The sequence below is a fragment of the Centruroides sculpturatus genome, unplaced genomic scaffold (assembly GCF_000671375.1).
Source record: "Centruroides sculpturatus isolate CEXI.00-Female unplaced genomic scaffold, Cexi_2.0 scaffold1004, whole genome shotgun sequence".
NCBI classification, from domain to species: Eukaryota; Metazoa; Arthropoda; class Arachnida; order Scorpiones; family Buthidae; genus Centruroides; species Centruroides sculpturatus.
The window spans coordinates 99,337-100,246 of record NW_019385295.1 but is presented as its reverse complement, the minus strand read 5'-3'; the positions used below and the strand labels follow the sequence as shown (position 1 = coordinate 100,246).

General features: G+C 29.5%; 1 protein-coding gene across 1 annotated transcript in view; it reads right to left on the bottom strand.

Moving 5' to 3' along the window:
• Positions 1 to 717: 717 nt before the first annotated feature.
• Positions 718 to 910, bottom strand: part of LOC111637283 — a 12,273-nt gene continuing 12,080 nt past the window's right edge. Inside the window, exon 2 of the mRNA XM_023382756.1 lies at positions 718 to 889. Within this exon, the coding sequence (XP_023238524.1) occupies positions 747 to 889 (143 nt within the window). The 3' untranslated portion in view covers positions 718 to 746. The remainder of the gene's footprint in view (positions 890 to 910) is intronic.

Sequence of the window (910 nt, the reverse complement as noted above, 5' to 3'; positions counted from 1 at the left end):
AATTCTGTGTAAGAAACAGAATCGGATGTATTTTTTAAGAAGTTTAATCATAAAAAATAAAGCATAATTAATTTTTAAAAGTGAAACCATTACTATTATTAAAACAGTAGAGTCTTGACTATCTGTGTTAGCATGGACTAAAGGTATTCATTCATTCATTTATTGTTGTACAAATATAGTACAGACCGGCCCCGCATTGAGCATTACCGGTTATACACATTAAATATTACAGTACTCAAGATAAAATTTTGTTACGTGTACAGAAATGATGAAAGCAAATACTTAATAGAAGAAAATAAGTCAATAAATACATAAAATAAGATAAAAACAGATAAATTAAGGAATAATGAACTTAAATATATACAAAATTATGTACATAAAATCAGCAAGATTGCAAAGACATAGAGTTACCTTTAATAGAAAAATATAATTAACCTGAATAATGAATGTAAATAAATACTTAATGTAGCGTCTTGCTGATTGGAGACTGGCGCATACAGTTATAATTGTAAGTAACTCGCCATATCATGTAAAATGTCCAATTTATACAAAATGTTCAGGAACATCCAAATAGCATGTAAAATGCAATAGTCTAGAGGTTGCAAGACATCACGGTATAGATGTTTATCACAGTTTCAGAAACGCATTATTTCAAGGAGTGAATTTCCTGTTGGTCTGTGACAAAGTTCAGCTAGTGGTCTCCAAGTATTTCCTGTTGGTCTGTAGTAACATACAGCTATTGATTTTCATGTATGTATGTATTCAGTCCTAGTTAGATATTTTGATTTTTCTCTTAGATACGTTGGACACATTTTATCCATGGTATTATGGTTATGTTGTGTTCTTTTCTCTTTCAAACAGTTGACACATTTTGGTGTTTCATGTCTATTTGTACAGTTTTTAAAAAGAT